The 1,642-nt window shown below is 64.7% G+C and overlaps 1 protein-coding gene across 1 annotated transcript in view; it reads right to left on the minus strand.

Moving 5' to 3' along the window:
- The window catches only part of H696_05819 (hypothetical protein), a gene marked incomplete at both ends in the record, with an annotated part of 9,948 nt that overhangs the window by 3,080 nt on the left and 5,226 nt on the right, over positions 1-1,642 (minus strand). Inside the window, 3 exons of the mRNA XM_009499620.1 lie at positions 48-237; positions 460-1,019; positions 1,183-1,546. Coding sequence (XP_009497895.1) covers positions 48-237; positions 460-1,019; positions 1,183-1,546 — 1,114 coding nt within the window. The remainder of the gene's footprint in view (positions 1-47; positions 238-459; positions 1,020-1,182; positions 1,547-1,642) is intronic.

Genomic DNA, 1,642 nt, shown 5'->3' on the forward strand with positions numbered 1-1,642 from the left:
GGGGGGGGGGGAAGACATGGGGCCTGTGTGGCCGCGGGGGTGCATACCCATCCGGCCCGGGCAGGGTGGAGTCCGGGTGCGGGATGGGGATCTCGCGCGACTGGTAAATCGAGTCCCAGGAGGAGATCTGCTTCCGGAGGAAGGTGTTGCACTCGCGCTCGACGTAGTAGTGGATGATGCGGAAGAGCTCCTCCTGCCAAATGCGGAAGGCATAGATGTTCAGGTAGTCCTGGATGTCTGCGAGCGGCGGGGCCGGCGACAGGGAGGAAAAAAGAGGGGAAAGAGGGCCGCAGAGGGGGGGGAGGGCGGGGGGGACAAGCATATGTGTGTGTGTGTGTGTGAGTGCACGCGAATGTCGACAGGCGCGTGTGTGGGCACATGCCGGCCGGGCGAGGAGGAGGAGGAGCAGGGGAACACCGAGGGGCGGCGAAGACGACACGGGAGACGGGGCACACGCACACTCGAAGGACCGCTGGAAGCCATTCAGATGCACCCGCAGGTTGAGCATGGTCCGATCGAAGGTGTCCAGCTTGCGGCTGCTGTGCCCAGGCGCCGGGAACACCAGCGCCTGGTTCATGGCGCGGGTCACCTGGTCGACCAGCTCACGGCGGATGCCCTCCTCCAGCAGCTCGCTCGGGTCCACCTCGATCACACCGACCAGGGTGCGCTCCATGGCCAGCATGCCCTCGGTGAAGACGGCCACCGAGTGCGTCAGCCCGGCCAGGCGGTACCGCTCGTCCAGCTGCGCCGCCTCCCGGAGGATGTCCTTGTCCAGGCGCACTGGCACGTCCCGGAGCTGGGTGGTCTGCAGCTCGACGATCTGCCGCAGCAGGGTGAACATCTCGCGCGGGATGACTTGCAGGACCTTGCGCGCATACTCCACCAGCTCGCCGGAGTAGTACTCCGACACGGATACAATGTCCGAGCTCTTGGTCTCCTCGATGTGGGCCAGCGGCTTGCTCAGGATGGACACCAGCTTCAGGAAGAGGGCCCGCAGCTTGATGACGGTGGAGGGGGCCCTGTGGCGCGCGTGTACGTGTGCATGGGCAAGAGGGGAAGCGAAGAAGGAGGTGCATGTACGGAGTTAGGAGCCAAAGCAGGGACCCAGGGGCAGCAAAGAGGAGGGGCAGAGAGAGAGAGAGAGAGAGAGAGAGAGAGAGAGAGGAAGAAGCAGGTCCGCACCGCTTGGTCAAGTCCTGGAAGATCGGCACAAAACGGAAGGCGATGGCGCCCCAGATGTACGACACATCGGCCACCACCTCGATGGTGGTCAGAATGTCCGAGCGGATGTTGATGGTGCGCATCATCTGCACGATGGCGTGCTTGGTCTCGATCATGAAGGCCCGCGCCGTGAGGTCCGTGTCCAGCTGGTGCAGCTCCAGCACCTGGTCAATGGCCTTGATTAGCTGGTCGATGAAGCGTCCGGAGGCCGTGGCGTTGCTCGGGTCCATCAGCTCGATCTGCCGCGCCAGGCCGAGGAACCACTCCTGCAGGTTGGCATTCTTCTCCACGCGAGTGAGGGCCTTCTCGCCGGAGAAGTATTCGCCTGGCAAGCGCCGGCCGGGGGAAGGAGGTTAGTGAAAGGCGGCGCGCCCTCCGCAGCGAGTGCGACACATATATGGGACCGCGGCAGGGGGGGGGG

This window comes from Fonticula alba (genome assembly GCF_000388065.1).
Source record: "Fonticula alba strain ATCC 38817 unplaced genomic scaffold supercont2.14, whole genome shotgun sequence".
Lineage (NCBI taxonomy): Eukaryota > Rotosphaerida > Fonticulaceae > Fonticula > Fonticula alba.